The sequence below is a fragment of the Cajanus cajan genome, chromosome 4, assembly GCF_000230855.2.
Source record: "Cajanus cajan strain Asha chromosome 4, NIPB_CcT2T_4, whole genome shotgun sequence".
Classification (NCBI taxonomy): Eukaryota; Viridiplantae; Streptophyta; class Magnoliopsida; order Fabales; family Fabaceae; genus Cajanus; species Cajanus cajan.
In genome coordinates this window covers 49,716,519-49,732,631 of record NC_138520.1, presented here as the reverse complement: position 1 = coordinate 49,732,631, position 16,113 = coordinate 49,716,519, and the positions used below count along the sequence as shown (strand labels likewise).

At 39.2% G+C, this 16,113-nt stretch overlaps 1 protein-coding gene across 3 annotated transcripts in view; it reads right to left on the bottom strand.

Moving 5' to 3' along the window:
- Nucleotides 1–235: 235 nt before the first annotated feature.
- The window catches only part of RUG3 (Regulator of chromosome condensation (RCC1) family protein), a 28,226-nt gene continuing 12,348 nt past the window's right edge, over nucleotides 236–16,113 (bottom strand). For 2 of the 3 annotated variants that reach the window (XM_083072546.1, XM_020347097.3), the window contains exon 6: nucleotides 236–849. In XM_083072546.1, the coding sequence (XP_082928672.1) occupies nucleotides 656–849 (194 nt within the window). In that variant the 3' untranslated portion in view covers nucleotides 236–655. The remainder of the gene's footprint in view (nucleotides 850–16,113) is intronic. The other variant, XM_083072544.1, reaches the window with a different exon arrangement.

The window sequence follows — 16,113 nt, the reverse complement described above, 5'->3', positions numbered from 1 at the left end:
AAAGCCAAGTTCGTCTTCATGTTGCATTAGTTATCATAACTAGTGAAAAGAAAATGCCCTTGCGTCTTTTTAAATACAACTAATAAAAGTAGTGTGCTAATTATTGTTATTCAATAACAATTTTAAAAATAAAACATTTACATCAAAAGACTTTGCAACCTTTAATTATAATTGTCGTGTAATTTACCATTTTATTTTGAAGGATGAAAATTGTAAAAATAATGTGACCACGAAATTAAAGAATCATCTTTATATGAGTATATATATAAATTTGTCAAAATTGAAAATTGAATTCTTTAGGAGATGGTTATCTAATGACAACGCAGTTCAAATCAGAATATTGATTCAATCATGTTCTCATGCCCTAACCACAATGAATAGAAAAAGATGAAACTATTTTAAACATTGGCCACTCAGTACTTCAAAATGCTAAGACTATTGTGTTTTGCTACTTCAAATTCGAATGGGGAGGCAGAAACATTGCCCGCAGCACTGATGATGAGATCTGAATCCATTGAAACGATCATCTGTAATCACCATATATTCATTGTATGACATCATTTTCAACTATGAAATTTGCCTTATCAAAATCAACAATATCCATGCCAGTAGAACATTACTGTCAAAGAAGAAATTTCCGCGTCTGCTGATATAATCAACTAGTTTCCCTTAAAGCTAAACACATGGCATGTGATGCACCAATTGCAATTGATAAAACGTTGTGGGGTCCTAATCCATCATCTTCCATTAAGAAATTGACCTCAATAGGGCATGGTTGAACCGGTGGTAGCCCAGGAACTCCCAACTGAGAATCATTAGCATTTCCCCACATGTACAACTTCCCATTATCTGTTCAGAACCAAAAAGAGCATGCTTAGTTTTGCAGTACAATGATTTGAAATTTTATTTTGGAAACAACTTCTCATGATAAAGAAAATAAGAAATCCCAATTAAATTTTGTCAAAAAACCTTTTTGATTAGCTCTCAGCCTTTTGATTTATATTCATATCATTGCATAATTTAATCCCCAATTTTTCATGAATTAGATGAACTATTTAGAACAAATGTCAACAATTTTTTTTTATCTCAATCTACACTAGCAATTAAGATAATTAGAAAATAGGGAAGTCTCAACATTTTCCCTAACACTTAGTTTTGACGAGTTGAAATTGGAAGGAAAAAATGTTCAGGAAAGAAATAGAGGTAATTTTAACTGAAACTGTGTTCTTTGGATGAGTGAAATTAAGAAAGAAATAAAGAGGATTTATTTTCGATTATTTGGTTAGTGGAAGAAAAGAAGACAATAATGGTAAAGACCTACCCTTTACTTAATATTTCTTGTAACAAATTAAGAAATCCTACTAGTGCGATCAAACAAAAAATGAGTAATTGTGTATGAACAAAAGTAAAGAGATAAGTGCTATATTAACTTTTGGGATGTAAAGCAAGAGAAAGACACATGAAGAACAATAACAAGAACAAACTAACACTGAAAATCCTTATTGAAACTATTGCTTAAATGTATGACAGCAAGTATGTCTTAGTTGAACTTCATGCTGGGCAACATAAAACATGGAATAGTAGCTCTGCATTGTAAAAACAGTCCCATTTCACGTTTTAGTGTGGGCCCAGTCCCACAGATTTTTTTGGCCATCATCCCTCCTTTTCTACTCATCCAAACTAGTGAAATTAGACATATCCCTCTAAAATCACTCCTTCCCGTTTCTCTATTTCTCTTCCTAATTCAATGTATCCAAAGGGTAAAAGCTGGAGCATATATATCATATGCTGTATGCATCAGAGAGACTCGGTAAGAATATTATCTAATTGATCATTAGAAGTCACAAATAAATCTGTGATTTCTTTGGAGAATCTTTTTCCAATAAAGTCATAATCAATCACGATTAGTTCACTGATGGAACGGGTTGCAGCGAACAGGCAAAGCATCCTGATTACCAGAAATAATACCCATATACCATATTGTGCAAAAGTTCAACTCCGAGAGTAGTGTTAGCCACACGAGATCACATGCACTAAGGGTCGTAATTCAATATTCTGCTTTTGCATTTGTTCTAGCAATGACATTTTTCTTTTTACTTTTCCATGAATGAAATGAGAATGCCTCCAATAAGAACATAATAACCTGAAGTTGACTGTCTCACTAGGACAGTCTGCCCAGTCTGCATCTATATGCAAAATATAAGTGCAAACTCTATTCTCGGAATAATCCATGACAACATGTATCTCAAGATTCTAACAACTGTATCTCAATGGGTATAATAGGGAGAGTGAAGAAACAAACTGTTAGATATAATTTTATCTTATAGTTTTTATCTTATAGTTTTTATCTTATGGGCCTAGGCCCACTACTTTGTATTTAAACACATCTTGTGCTTTGCAATACACAAGGAATATGTTCTCTCCATTCACCATTACTCTCAACATGGTATCTAGAGCCTAATCCTTGACCTCCCGGTGGACCCACTGTTCATCGGTGCCCGGAGAACGTGTCTCATTTCGTTTTCCAGCTACCCACCTTGTCCTCATCAATCGAATGCCATCTACTGTCCTCAACAACCAAATACCTCACTCTATTTTATTTCCCACTCAACCTCTCCACCCTCTACCACCTCGCGTCTTTGGATCTACATGTTTTGTCCATAATCACAGTCCTGGTCTTGACAAACTATCCGCTCGGTCTCACAAATGTGTCTTTTTAGGGTATCCTAGGTCTCAAAAAGGGTATAAATGTTTCTCACCCTCCCTTCGTCGCTACTTAATTTCAGCTAATGTCACCTTTCTTGAGTCTTCCCTCTACTTTTCATCTTCTTCCTCTTCTCCTACACCTGTCATTGCCCCTTCACCCTTACCTCTTATTTTTGATACTCCTCCTATGTCTGCTATGTCACCTGACCCCCCACCTCCGCCTCCGCCTCCACTTCAAGTTTATCATCGTCGGCAACGCTCTAGCCTTCCTATTGGACTCCTACCCGACTCTACTTCGGTGCCACCTCCTTCGTCTCCTCCGGCCCCACCACTTGAGTCTGACCTCCCTATTGCCCTCCGGAAAGGTAATCGTTCTACTCGTAATCCTTCCCCTCATTATATTACTCTGAGTTATCACCGGTTATCCCCCTCCCAATATACTTGTCTCTCTTCTCTTTCCTCTGTGTCTATTCCTAAAAATGTAGGTGATGCCTTGGCCCACCCTGGTTGGAGACAAGCCATGCTTGATGAACTGTGTGCTCTTCAGAACAATGGTACTTGGGATCTTGTTTCTTTGCCTCCTGGGAAGCCTGTGGTTGGATGTCGATGGATCTTCACAGTCAAGGTTGGTCCTGATGGCACCATTGATCGACTCAAAGCTCGTTTGGTCGCCAAAGGTTATACTCAAATTTTTGGATTAGACTATGGTGACATTTTCTCCCCTGTTGCCAAGATGACCTCTGTTAGATTATTCTTAGCCATGGCTGCTCTTCGCCGTTGGCCTCTCTATCAACTGGATGTTAAAAATGCCTTTCTTCATGGGGATTTGCTTGAGGAAATTTATATGGAGCAACCTCCTGGGTTTGTTGCTCAGGGGGAGTCTTCCGGTTTGGTATGTCGTCTCCGCAAATCACTTTATGGTCTTAAGCAGTCTCCAAGGGCATGGTTTGGTAGATTCAGTACTGTAGTCCAACAGTTTGGTATGACTCGAAGCGAAGCTGATCATTCGGTATTTTATCAACATTCCCCTGCTGGGTGTATCTACTTGATAGTGTATGTTGATGATATTGTTCTTACCGGTAGTGATCATCATGGCATTTCTCGGATAAAACAACATCTTTGCCATCACTTTCAGACAAAAGACCTTGGTAAACTTCGGTATTTCTTGGGGATTGAGGTAGCGCAATCTACAGATGGAATTGTAATATCTCAAAGAAAGTATGCATTGGATATTTTAGAGGAAACTGGGCTAATGAATTCCAAGCCCGTTGATACACCTATGGATCCTAATACCAAACTTCTACCGAGTCAGGGGGAGCCTTTCTCAGATCCCGAGAGATACAGAAGACTGGTTGGGAAATTGAATTATCTCACAGTAACTCGTCCTGACATCTCTTTTGCGGTTAGTGTGGTGAGTCAATTTCTCAATTCTCCATGTGCAGGACATTGGAATGCAGTCATCCGCATTCTGAAGTATATCAAAGGTGCTCCAGGAAAAGGTTTATTATATGGCTACAACAATCATACCCAAGTTGTGGGATACTCAGATGCAGATTGGGCAGGCTCTCCCTCTGACAGGAGATCCACCTCAGGTTATTGTGTCTTTATTGGCGATAACTTGATTTCGTGGAAAAGTAAGAAGCAGAATGTAGTGGCAAGATCTAGTGCAGAAGCAGAATATCGTGCCATGGCCTCTGCTACGTGTGAGCTTATTTGGCTCAAACAGTTGCTTAAAGAACTGAGATTTGGCGAAGTTACACAGATGACTCTCATATGTGATAACCAAGCTGCCCTTCATATTGCCTCAAATCCAGTATTTCACGAGAGGACCAAACACATTGAGATTGTCACTTCATTCGTGAGAAGATTTTATCTGGGGACATTACTACTCAGTTTGTTAACTCTACTGATCAGTTGGCAGATGTCTTCACCAAATCATTACGGGGTCCTAGGATTGATTATATTTGTAACAAGCTTGGTGCATATGATCTATATACACCAGCTTGAGGGGGAGTGTTAGATATAATTTTATCTTATAGTTTTTATCTTATAGTTTTTATCTTATAGTTTTTATCTTATAGTTTTTATCTTATGGGCCTAGGCCCACTACTTTGTATTTAAACACATCTTGTGCTTTGCAATACACAAGGAATATGTTCTCTCCATTCACCATTACTCTCAACACAAACAATGTTTTCTGCATGCCTATGTTTTTTGTCTTATTTCTCAAAGTGCCAAAACAAATTAATCATTATCAAAACTCAAATGATATACAGAAAGAAAAAAATTATTATCGAACTATAAAGTTGAGTAGATTAGTTGGATATCAATTATGGATGCTATAGCATGGTATGAGAGTTGTTCATTCTTTTAGAAAGTGAACTAGTGTGTTGATCCATGCACTCGCTCAGGTCACATTTATCTATATATATAAAGGAAGTGAATGTAGTAACAAATTAAAAAAAATTATCTATATAAGTATTGACTATCTATTTAGTTGCATATTAAAACAATGTTCTTATGCAAACAGCTTGTTTTGATGTATTTTCATCAATATTTTGTAGTAAAAATACAAGGAACTTTGGTTTTTTTGAAAAAAGTTACTAAAATATTTTTCCTCTAGAAAAATACAGAATTAAAATAAACAAATTAAAATATTAATCAAGTGAAAGAATGTGTACTATAGAGAAATGAAAAATACAGAACGTATATAGGTGCGTATAGAAGAAAATCATGATATATTGTCACCCTTGGAAAGATGTTTTTGGGCGTCAAATGAAAAGCAATTGGAGGCAACACATGCCAATGAGAATAATAAGTAAAATAGCAAAGAGGCAACCCGTGCCAATAGGTAAATATATAAATAACATTTCATTTCTTAAAACGTTGTTACCTCTATTAAAAGCATTGAGTGAAGGTGATCTCATTTTCCTGTCGCCCTATAAATATTATAACAGAAATACAACTTAAATTTATTTTTAAGCTTATAATTTATTTTTAGTTTTAATATATTGTTAATTAAAAAAAACCTTAGATATAATATTTAAATTAATTATTACAAATATCAACAATTTTCATTTATATAGCGCTTATTGATTGGGTGATAGTATAAAAAACTTTTCACAGTATTCACATATTATAATTAAATCATCCATTTTTTATATTTTAACATTTTAATTTTAATCATCATAATTTTATTTTGTTTTAAGTTTTAGTCTCTAAAATTTTTTATATAAATTTTTTTGATAATAATTTCATTTAGTTTTAAGTTTTACTCATAATAATAATGATAATAATAATGACAGTTTTGGTGTTTGTAGTGATAAAATCAAATGTGGAAAGAATGAGGGTAAAGATGAAGGTGCAGCGTGCAGGAAGAGAAGGATATTGCATTCATTATTCAGAGCAGTGCAACAAGAACTTGAAATAGAGATATCTAAAATCAGTGTTAACCAAACCATATTAGTTATCCACTCAATAAAACAACTGATTCAATAAGTCATCATTACTTGGACTACTGAATCATTAATTGAACTGTAATAATTGATATACTGGACTACTGCCTAGAGGCAACTAGGCTTGCCCCCACTAATAGTACCCAGTGCCTAATTAAAATAACAATAACTGCTAAAATAATTAATAACTGCTAAAACAATTCAGTCCTATTATAAAACCTAAGTCTTGGCTCTCCTCTTATAATATTTACTTATAAGAGGCCTAACAATATAAGTAAATATTATAAGAGGAGAGCCAAGACTTAGGTTTTATAATAGGACTGAATTGTTTTAGCAGTTATTAATTATTTTAGCAGTTATTGTTATTTTAATTAGGCACTGGGTGCTATTAGTCCCGTAACTGCCTCTAGACAGTTATTAGCAGAATAAAAATGGCAGAAGAAGGAGGTCAAAGGTCAGGCAGTTTTTGAGTGGTTTCAGGAAGGGAGAGACCAAGCTCTCGAACATCTTGTGAGGGAACCTTTGTACTCAAATCACTTTACTAAATTTCCTATGTAATTTGTATTTTGTACCAGTTAAATTGAATAAAATTCAGTCCTTATTCTCATATCAGTTGGTGTCTATTAGTCTATCAGATAACAACAGATATGAAAATAATTTAGACAACCTTTGTGGGCAATTTTGATATTTAGAGCATTCTATTATTGTCTATGATAGAGCCCAATTAGTAAGGCAAGATAGCAGGCCCAAGGTTTGGAGAGTCTACACTCGGAGGAATAAGATTTAACAGTTTATTATCTGTTTGTTATCTATTTCGGAAATTGATATTTATCTTCTGTTTTATCTTTTTAAATTAAAGATAAGATTATCTAGAAAGTTAACTAGGAGGGATATAAAAAAGGGGTCAGGGGAAGTCTGAGGGGGGAAGAAAAGTTATTCTTTAAGAAATTGTGTGGAGCCTATGCTCTGGAAAGAAAGAGAAAGCGGATCACTACCTGTAATTCTTTTTTTTTTATTCAATAAAGTATTCTTATATTTCCAGGAACCTATCATTGGTCCGTATTAGAGAAGAGAATATAGGATAATAAATACTTTTATTTGCTGTCTTATTTACGTGTATCCAAATATATTTTCTGATTGTATTTTGCTATTATCTTTAGGTTAGTTACTGTTGTTGACTAACTAACTCTTGAGTTAGTTAAGTCCGTTAGGTTTATATATGTAGATAATACCTCTCTTGTATTATCTTTTCAATCAATTCAATTCTCATTCAAAATATTGAATCTCAGAAATCCTCTTGCAATTCCTTTTCTCATATGGTATCATCGTGAGCACGGTTCGTTCCGTTTCTCAACCCACCTCTCCGTCGTATCCTGCTAATTGCTCGCGCCTCTGTTGCTGCGCGAAATCTCCTCGCTGTTGTTGCTCGCGCGTTTTTCGCCGCGCCTTGTCGCTGATCTTGCTTCGCTGATCTTGTTGTTCTTGCTCGCGCGTTTCGTCGCGCCTCGTCGCTGTTCTTGCTCGCGCGTTTTGTTTCGTCGCGCCTCGACGCTGATCTTGCTTGCGCGTTCAGTCCTGTTTCTTTCATTCGTTCACACTCTCTTCATCGTGTGACTTCTTCCATCTTGTCGTCTCTTGCCTCCGTTGATTCAATGGCTTCCGCTTCCTCTGACCATTCCGCGTCACACACTTTTTCCCAATCTGTTACATGCAAATTGGATGACAAAAATTTCATGACCTGGCAACAACAGGTCACTACTGTGATCCGCGCTCATGACCTCGAACGTTTCGTGGTTAATCCAAAAATTCCACTCAAATTCTTGACTGCTGAAGATCGTGACTCCAACAATGTCAATCCTGAGTATACTGTTTGGGACCGCAAGGATTCGCTACTCTTTTCTTGGCTGCTTTCAACCCTCTCTGAATCTATACAGGCTCGTGTCGTCTCCTGTCGGCACTCCTATCAGATTTGGGATCTTGTTTTCCAACATTTCCACTTGCTCACCAAGGTTAAAGCTGCTCAACTGCGTCTTGAACTCCGCACCATCAAGAAAGGGACACGTTCATGCTCCGAGTACTTACTCCGCATTAGCACCATTATTGAAATGCTGGCTTCGATTGGCAGTCCTATTTCACCTCGTGAGCATGTTGAATGCATCATTGGTGGTTTGCCACCCGAATACGACTCGCTCATCTCCACTGTCACTGCCTTTGCTAGCAGGGATGACACATTTTCCCCTGCAGAACTTGAGCACGTAATTCTTGCTCAAGAGGCTCGACTTGATCAAACCAAAATCGCCACTCTCCAAGAACCTGTAACAATCAATCTTGCCCAGCCTGTCCCTGTTCCTCAAGTGACTCAGAATGCTAATTTTGCCTTTCAACAATCTCAGCTCGCTCACACTCAGCCTAACACGCTTCAGAATTTTCCTAATCAGAACCGCGATGGTGGTCGTGGTCGTCGTGGTGGCAGGAATCGTGGTGCTTCGGTTCAATGTCAAATCTGTCATAAACGTGGTCATGAAGCCTCCACGTGTTATCAACGCTTCACTCCTATGCTTACTCCCTACCCTACCTTTGGCTCTGGGTCTGTCTATCCTCCTCGCACTGGCACTGTTCCACAGTTTGGCACCGCAAACATGCTTGGCCTCTCTAGTCAACCTTCGTGGCCGCCCCCCACCATCGGTGGATCCTTTGGGTCTATTCCCTCTGGCTACTATCCTTCACCGCCTGGATTCCATCTTCCCACGTCACAACCTACTCAGCAAGGCTACTCTGGTTCCACTTCCTCTGCTCCAAATGCGGCGCCCACCCTAAACACTGCCACAGTTTGGATTCTAGACTCTGGCGCATCTCATCATGCCACTCCGGATCCTCAACATCTCCTTCAAAGTGCCCAGTTTACAGGAACCGAGCACATTGCTATGGCCAATGGCCAAGGTACATCTATAGCTTCAATTGGTTCTAATGTGTTTAGGTCCCCCATTCATCCCTCCACTGTTTTCTGCCTGAAAGACTTATTACTTGTTCCTACTTTAACAAAAAATCTAATCAGTGTATCTAAGTTTGCCAAAGATAATAATGTCTACTTTGTATTCTATCCTCATTCATGCTTTGTCAAATCACAGGATTTGAACGAGACTCTTCTTGAGGGCAAGCTTGGTGAAGATGGTCTCTATCATTTTCAGCCAATTCTTGAAACGAATAAATCCCACTCTGGCAACATACCCAAACACTTTACTAATTCTGCACCTTGTATTTTTCTTTCTGAACAATGTAAAAATGGTGTTTCTCATACTTACAAACAATGGCATTTATGGTTAGGGCATCCTCATCATGATGCACTAATCAAAGCTCTACATTTGTGTAATATTCGGATTCCTCATATTAATAAAATTTCCAACTTTTGTGATTCGTGTTGTGTGGCCAAATCTCATAAACTTCCCTTTAAATCCTCTACCACCGTTTATTCTAAAACTCTTGAACTCGTTTTTCTTGATGTTTGGGGACCTGCATCATTAGATTCCAGTTGTGGTTATTTGTACTTTTTAACTTGTGTTGATGCTTGCACTAGATATGTTTGGATTTATCTGCTTCATCGGAAGTCCGATGTTTACACTCACTTTCTGAATTTCAAAGCCCTTGCTGAGAAACAATTTCAAACTCCACTTAAAGCGGTTCAAACTGATGGTGGTGGTGAGTTTCGTCCGTTAGTTCCGTTTTTGCAACAAGAAGGCATACTGCATCGACTGACCTGTCCGTACACTCATCATCAAAATGGCATGGTTGAAAGGCGCCATCGTCATATTGTTGAACTTGGCTTGGCCATGCTTCATCATGCTTCGTTACCCCTCAAGTTCTGGGATCATGCATTTCTGACCGCTGTGTACCTCATTAATCGACTTCCCTCTTCGTCTATTGATCACAACTCACCCTACAAACTCATCCATCACAAAGACCCTGACTATCAATTTCTAAAAATCTTTGGCTGCTCCTGTTTTCCTCTACTCAGACCCTACAACCAGCACAAAATTCAACCTCGGTCAGAGGAGTGTCTCTTCTTAGGTTACTCTCCTACTCACAAAGGCTACAAATGCCTAAGCAAGTCTGGCCGTATCTACATCAGCAAAGATGTAGTGTTTAATGAAGACAGATTCCCCTACAATGACCTCTTTGTTTCCCAATCTACCTCATCTGATCCTTGCACTTCTGTCTCCACCATTCCGTCTCTTATCAACCCGTCTCAACCCACTCTACTTGAGAGCTCTGCTTCATCTGGTGATGGTCTCCCATACACTCAGTCTGCTGACCCTCAACTTCCTTCACCTATCACATCACACAGCTCCTCCTCTACCTCTACTGCCTTGACTGAAGCTTCAGAACCAGCCAGACCACTTAATGTTCATCCAATGCTTACACGCTCCAAAAATGGAATTGTTCAACCCAGACGAAATCCCACACTTCTTCTGTCCCATGTTGTGCCTAAAACAGTCAAAACTGCTTTGGCTGATCCTAATTGGCGTGCTGCCATGCAAGCTGAAATTACAGCCTTACACACCAACAACACCTGGAGCCTAACTACCCTACCTAGTGGCAGAAAACCCATTGGGTGCAAATGGGTTTTTCGTGTCAAGGAAAATCCTGATGGTTCTATCAATAAATATAAGGCCCGGTTGGTTGCCAAAGGTTTCCATCAACTACCTGGTCTGGACTTTTCTGAAACCTTCTCTCCTGTTGTAAAACCAGTTACCATTCGTACTGTTCTCTCTCTTGCTGTATCCTTTCAGTGGTCTCTTCGACAACTTGACATTAATAATGCCTTCCTCAATGACATGCTTGAGGAAGACATCTACATGTCTCAGCCTCCTGGTTTTACAGATTCTGCCAATAAAAATCTTGTCTGTAAATTGTACAAATCTCTTTATGGACTGAAACAGGCTCCTCGAGCCTGGTTTGACAAACTTACGTCTGTTTTACTCAAGCTTGGTTTCAACAAAAGCAAGTGTGATCCCAGTTTGTTCATCTTCTCCACCTCTACTGTCACTATTTTCATGCTTGTCTATGTAGACGACATCATTCTCACTGGAAATTCTCCATCCATGCTGCAAAAATTTGTTACCCAACTCAACGATATTTTTTCTCTCAAAGATCTTGGTGCTTTGGACTACTTCTTAGGTATTGAAGTCAAGTCTCTCTCTCAGGGAAAATTGCTCCTTTCCCAGGCCAAGTATATTACTGACCTTCTTACTAAGGTCAAAATGGAAGACTCCAAAAGCATCTCCACTCCCATGATTGGCGGACAACAACTTGCTAAAGAAGGAACCCCATTTGATGATCCTACCTTGTATAGGTATGTAGTTGGTGCATTGCAGTATGCTACAATTACAAGACCTGAAATTGCCTTCAGTGTTAATAAGGTAAGCCAATTCATGTGCTCTCCCATGGAAGAGCATTGGAAAGTTGTCAAACGAATTCTTTGATATCTCAAAGGAACTGTCGGTCATGGACTTGTGTTCTCGCCTGCAAAGCACATTGATCCCTTCAATCTCATTGCTTTCACTGATGCTGATTGGGCGTCTGATCCAAATGACCGAAGATCAACTTCAGCAGCGTGCATCTATCTTGGTCCTAATCTTGTGTCTTGGTGGTCCAAGAAACAACTACTTGTTGCCAGATCTAGCACTGAAGCTGAATATAGAGCCTTAGCTCAAGCTGTAACTGAAGTTTTGTGGATTCAGTCACTGCTGAAGGAATTAAAGGTTCCTCTAAATACTCCTACTGTACTTTGTGACAATCAAAGTACTGTTGCACTCTCACACAATCTTGTTCTACACTCCAGATCCAAGCATATGGAGCTTGATATCTTTTTTGTTCGTGAAAAAGTACTCAACAAGTCCCTCAATGTTTCGCATATACCTGCCCAACATCAGTTTGCAGATGTTCTGACCAAGGCCCTGTCTCCCAAGCGGTTTCTTCTTCTTCGCTCCAACCTCAATGTTGTTGATCCATCTACTTTGTTTCATCCCCCTTGAGCTTGTAGGGGGTGTATTAGAGAAGAGAATATAGGATAATAAATACTTTTGCTGTCTTATTTACGTGTATCCAAATATATTTTCTGATTGTATTTTGCTATTATCTTTAGGTTAGTTACTGTTGTTGACTAACTAACTCTTGAGTTAGTTAAGTCCGTTAGGTTTATATATGTAGATAATACCTCTCTTGTATTATCTTTTCAATCAATTCAATTCTCATTCAAAATATTGAATCTCAGAAATCCTCTTGCAATTCCTTTTCTCATAGTCCGACCTGCCGGATACCTCAACATGGTCTCTAAGGTCGATGCATTGGAATCCAAAGTCACAACGTTGGACGCCCAACTTCAGGAATTACAATCCTTGGTTGCTTATCTCCAGCAATCTGTCATCAAGGAAGCACATGCGAATGAGACTGAACGTTGTGAAAATGTTGAGTTTGGATACATGATCACTCAGTGGTTAAAACGGGATGGAGATAATCACTCCCACAAGGCTAATGACCCTCCTAAGATTCCTCCTCCTCCCATAGTCCTCTCTGATGACTATCGGCTCGCAGCAAGGAAGGTTGAATTGCCCTCCTTTGATGGTACGGACCCACGCGGTTGGATTGTTCGAGCAGAAATGTATTTCCGTGTGCATGGTACCCCACCAGAAACAAAGATTCCTCTTGCCCAATTGTCAATGGAAGGGCATGTCATCCATTGGTTTTCCTTGCTATGGAAGGGTGACCCAGGGCTTTCCTGGAAAAGGTTAAGGGAGGCATTGCTTGATCGCTTCAGAGACACAAATATCCGAAATCCTTATGAACAATTGGCTGCACTTACACAGGAGCATTCTGTGGCAGAATTTATTGAAGAGTTTGAGTTTTTGTCCTCCCAAGTCCCCTGCCTAAATGTACCACAAGCCATCGGATATTTTATGCATGGGTTAAAATCCGAAATTAGACGTTGGGTGCGTATTCACCATCCAGAAACAATTAATAAGGCTATCTCTCTAACTCGTGATGTGGAATGTGCAATATACGGGAAGTCTGATAGCAAGGGCAATATTTCAAATCAAAAATCTATGGTCAATAATGGATTAAATTCGCTAAAATCTGGTGTTGCATTTTCAAATCAAAAAAGTGCCCTTTATCAACAAAATAACTCCCAGAATTGGAAACATGAACCCAAGTCACATGGATCTGGGTTTGTTACCAGCCGTCTGGGAGATACGAGGAGTAGAGGGATCCGCCATTTATCTGCCCAGGAATTGTTTGATAGAAAGAAAAAGGGGCTGTGTTTTAGGTGTGGTCAGCAATACCATCATATGCATCAATGCCCAGAAAAACAGGTCAAACTCACTTTGCTTGCAGAGGACGAGGTTTTCAACGAAGAGGGTGAGATCGAATCTGCTAAAGGTGACAATGATGAGACTCTTGAGGAAGTCAAATGCACTGCTATGAGCTTATTCCATTCCACTAAAGAAGCAGTTTCTAGTCCTAAAGTCATGAAACTAAAGGGACAATTGAATGGATTACCAATTTTAATTTTAGTGGACAGCGGTGCTAGCCATAATTTTGTATCAAGACGTGTTGTGAAGGCTTTGAATCTGCCTGTGCAAGACACTTCAAGTGTAGCCATACGACTGGGTGATGGTCACCGCGTACTGACAAAGGGAACATGCAACTTGAAGGTTGATTTAGGCCCAATGGAAGCCTCTGTGACTGCCTATGTTTTTGACTTAGGCGGCTTAGATTTAATCTTGGGGATTAAATGGATGGAAACATTAGGATTGGTGCAAACAGATTGGGGGCAAATGACAATGACTTTCTACAACAAGAATGAACTGATCACCTTGTGTGGCATTAAACTGAAGGTGGCAACAGCTACTTCTTCCTTGCATAACTTAATTGCCAGCAAAAGACTGTCCTTTGACAAGTTATTTTGGAATATACAGGTTCAAGATCAAGAAGTAGTCCAATATGGAGATTTATCGCAAGAACAACATGAGAAGATCCAACAATTAATAGCTCAATTTCCAATTGTATTCACCGAAGCTCAAGGCTTACCACCACATAGAGACAATGATAATGCAATTGTTCTTCAAGCGGGAAAGGGACCTATAAGCGTCAGGCCCTACAGGTACCCTCATCACCACAAGGATGAAATTGAACAACAGGTTTTAGAGTTACTGCAGAAAGGGTTAATTCGGGCCAGTAATAGTTCTTTCTCTAGCCAAGTCATCTTGGTAAAGAAAAAGGACAATTCGTGGAGGATGTGTGTGGATTACAGGGCTCTAAATAATGTTACAATTCCTGACAAATACCCTATTCCAGTGGTAGAGGAACTCCTTGATGAGTTGCATGGAGCTTGGGTATTCTCTAAACTTGACCTCAAATCAGGTTTTAACCAAATTAGAGTAAAGAATGAAGATATCCATAAAACGGCTTTTCAAACTCATAATGGCCACTATGAGTACTTGGTCATGCCGTTTGGATTAATGAATGCTCCTGCCACATTTCAGTCCACAATGAATGATGTGTTTAGATCTTATTTACGCAAATTTGTTCCTATGTTTTTCGATGATATTTTGGTCTACAGCCCAAATTGGGAAACACATCTATTGCATTTGGCTAAGGTGTTACAGTTGCTGAAAATTAATAGGCTGGTGGTAAATAAAAAGAAGTGCAGTTTTGATAGGAAATCAATAGATTATTTGGGCCACCAAATCTCAGGAGAAGGGGTGTCCATGGATTCGGAAAAAAATTGTCAATGTGCTACATTGGCCAACTCCAAAGAATGTGAAGGGAGTGAGAGGTATTTTAGGTCTCACCGGGTATTATCGAAAGTTCATCAAAGATTATGGTAAGATAGCAAAACCGTTGACCGAGCTGACCAAAAAAGAAAACTTCCATTGGGGTCAAGGAGCTCAAGTAGCCTTTGAAACTCTAAAAAAGGTAATGACCTCTGCACCAGTATTGAAATTGAGCTCAAGGTTCTCCCAGATTTTACTCAACTTTTTGAAATTGAATGTGATGCACCTGGGAGAGGGATTGGGGCTATGCTTATGCAACATAAGCGCCCTATTGCCTATTTTAGCAAGTCATTATTATAAAAAACCCTATCTAAAGTTGCATACGACAAAGAAATGATGGCCCTAGCCCTTGCTGTTCAACATTGGAGACCCTATCTTTTGGTTCGACATTTCTTGGTCTATACTGACCAAAAGAGTCTCAAACACCTTCTTCATCAACGTATAACGACTGCTGACCAGCAAAATTGGATAGCTAAATTATTGGGATATTCTTTTGATATTATTTACAAGCCTGGACCAGAAAATAAGGCAGCTGATGCCTTATCTAGAATTCCTTATGATTGTGAGTTCAACACTCTAATTTCATTTCCGGTGTGGTTAGATGGTCAGAATCTGACTCAAGAAATACAAGGGGACTCCCACCTCCAAGGTGTAATTACTGGCCTGCAAGCGGATTCAAATTCCAGACCAGGTTTTGAGTATAAACAGGGAATCCTCAAAGGTAGATTGGTGATATCAGCAGAATCTCCTAAGATTCCCTAGCTCCTAGCTGAATTCCATGCGACACCACATGGAGGACATTCAGGGTTTCTTCGAACATACCAAAGGTTGGCAGCAAATCTATATTGGGTAGGTATGAAGAAGCATGTTCAAGACAATGTCCAGTCTTGTGATGTTTGTCAACGACAGAAACATGCAGCTCTCTCTCCAGGGGGTCTTTTGCAACCACTAGACATCCCTAATCAAATATGGGAGGACCTCTCCATGGACTTCATCACAGGTCTTCCCAAGTCCAGAGGATTTGAAGCCATTGTCGTGGTTGATCGATTATCAAAGTACGCTCATTTTCTCCCTCTAAAACACCCTTATACAGCTAAGGGAATTGCAGAAGTTTTTGCAAG